The sequence below is a fragment of the plastid genome of Nicotiana tabacum, assembly GCF_000715075.1.
Source record: "Nicotiana tabacum plastid, complete genome".
Classification (NCBI taxonomy): Eukaryota; Viridiplantae; Streptophyta; class Magnoliopsida; order Solanales; family Solanaceae; genus Nicotiana; species Nicotiana tabacum.
In genome coordinates this window covers 5,001-7,500 of record NC_001879.2, presented here as the reverse complement: position 1 = coordinate 7,500, position 2,500 = coordinate 5,001, and the positions used below count along the sequence as shown (strand labels likewise).

At 32.8% G+C, this 2,500-nt stretch overlaps 1 protein-coding gene and 1 non-coding gene, besides 2 other annotated features; both read left to right on the top strand. All coding sequences in view use genetic code 11, as the record gives it.

The window, feature by feature from the left end:
• Positions 1–2,500: part of a sequence feature (JLA, junction IRA-LSC) that runs on past both edges of the window.
• Positions 1–2,500: part of an inverted repeat (inverted repeat B) that runs on past both edges of the window.
• Positions 10–81, top strand: trnQ. The gene has a single exon. It is a non-coding gene; the product is annotated as a tRNA-Gln (tRNA).
• Positions 1,287–2,404, top strand: rps16 (ribosomal protein S16). One transcript has 2 exons: positions 1,287–1,326; positions 2,187–2,404. The coding sequence occupies exons 1-2, from the start codon at positions 1,287–1,289 to the stop codon at positions 2,402–2,404; spliced, it is 258 nt and encodes an 85-aa protein (NP_054479.1).

Below are 2,500 nucleotides of genomic sequence, written 5' to 3'. Positions count from 1 at the left end.
AAATCTAAATGGGGCGTGGCCAAGTGGTAAGGCAACGGGTTTTGGTCCCGCTATTCGGAGGTTCGAATCCTTCCGTCCCAGAACATATATATATTCTATGAGAATATAGATTGCTTTTTTAACAATGTTCTGTTTAAAATCGAAATGTTAGCTGGAATGTGATTGTTGTTTCTGATTTTTTTCTTCGATGAATCATTTTTTTTTTTCAAAAACGGAATCGAGATGCGAAAGAATCTATATTCCCTATCTCGTATTCTCTATCCCCTAAATTAGCCTAATTAGATTCCATTTTCTTTTTTGTGGATTTCTTGACTTTTCGCCAAGAGGGGATTTTTGGTACTAATTAAATTCACTAAGTCTCTTAATTCTTAATCAATGAGTTAGGCTAAAATATCAAAAAATAGGAGCAAAAACTTGACTTAATCTGGACTTGTTTGGCTTTGTGCCTAGACAGCTCGCATTTCGTAAAAATCAAAAAGACTAGGACACCCCCCTCTTTTCTTTTGATTTATGCTGCATCAGTCCCATAGAATGGGGTAGATAGGAGTTAATCAGTAATGGGAAGGCATTCATTTCAATATCTATAAACGGTGACAATTGCTCAGTCTATTTGATCGAATTGATAGATACGAAACCCTCCCCATTCTTTGGATTTTATCAATCAGATGAAAAAAAAAAAAAAGAATAAGAATGAAAATCTTACCTTATATTAATCTTTTTTTATCCATCTCATAAAAAAAAATTGGATTTGTTGTTTGGTGTATTTATCTATTTTAGATCATTGAAATCGTTGATGATTCAATTAAAAAAGAAAGACTTATCTTTTTTCTTTCCTAAGATGATCAAAAGTGATCTTTAACTATCAAATTTTCTTCAAATAATGATGTCGAAAAGGGAACTTTCTAAATTTAGAAATATAAATAGTTTTAATCATTCCTTATAAGCGGAATCTTTGCTATTTGAAGAAGTATGAAATAGGTCAATCTCTCCTATTGAGTCACGTGAAGATGCAGAATCAAAAAGAACTCATTTATTCGTCTTATTTATTATTATTCTTATTTATTATTATTTCTATATATTATTTATATATTAAATATTAATTAATATGTTAGATAAATTAATATTAGCGATGGGGTCTTACTAAAGAAAAATATTTATCCACCTATCTCTATAGTATATAGATATAGAACAAAGTATAGATTATGGTGTTTATACATCAGCCCAACCAATGACTATTCATGATTCCATAATTGAATCAATTCCATACCGGTTCTTAGAGGAATGTTATGGTAAAACTTCGTTTGAAACGATGTGGTAGAAAGCAACGTGCGACTTGAAGGACAGGATCCGTTGTGGATTTGTACATCCACCATTTTATGTAGGAATGAAGGTGCTCTTGGCTCGACATCATTGGTTCTGTTTCATTAGAACCCCTCTTTTTTGTTGTCTTGGAATGTAAATAGTCCATGATGGAGCTCGAGTAGAAAGTATTAATTTATTTCTCGGGGCAAGAGTCTAGGGTTAATGCCAATCAATAAAAAAATTGGAACAACTTCGTAAATATATTTTCGGTATGGAAATCGAAAGAATCCAATTCGAGCAAGTTTCCAATTCAAAAATTCCTTGGAATTGATCAAACTTTTTCGATCCAAAGTGTTTCACGCGGGAATCCATCGTCTGTAGGATTCTTTCATAGAAATCGCAAAAGGGGTATGTTGCTGCCATTTTGAAAGGATTAAAAAGCACCGAAGTAATGTCTAAACCCAATGATTTAAAATAAAACAAAGATAAAGGATCCCAGAACAAGGAAACACCTTTTTTATTGTCTTAATAACTGGATCGAACTGAAGAATCCAAATCCATTTTAAACGAGACAAACATAAAAGGAGGAAAGACCGCTCAATAAATGAAATTGCCGAAAGATTTTCCTTTGAACTGTTTGAAAGTTATCCAACTTGAGTTATGAGAGTACGAATGGTTTCTTTTTCATTTTCAGGAAGAAAGAAGAAAAAAAAAGACTTACATCTTTAATTGATTTGATCATTTTATGGACCCAGTTGTCATTTCTTAGATAGAATTCCATACAGAGATAAAACCTCGAATCAATCATTTTTCTCGAGCCGTACGAGGAGAAAGCTTCCTATACGTTTCTAGGGGGGGTGTTGTTCATCTACATCTATCCCAATGAGCCGTCTATCGAATCGTTGCAATTGATGTTCGATCCCGAAGAGAAGGAAAAGATCTTCGGAAAGTGGGTTTTTATGATCCGATAAAGAATCAAACTTATTTAAATGTTCCTGCTATTTTATATTTCCTTGAAAAAGGGGCTCAACCTACAGGAACTGTTCAGGATATTTTAAAGAAGGCGGAGGTTTTTAAGGAACTTCGTCCTAATCAATCCTAATCAACCGAAATTCAATTAAGGAAATAAATTAAGGAAATACAAAAAGGGGGGTAGTCATTTGTATATAACTTTGTATGACTTTTCTCTTCTATTTTT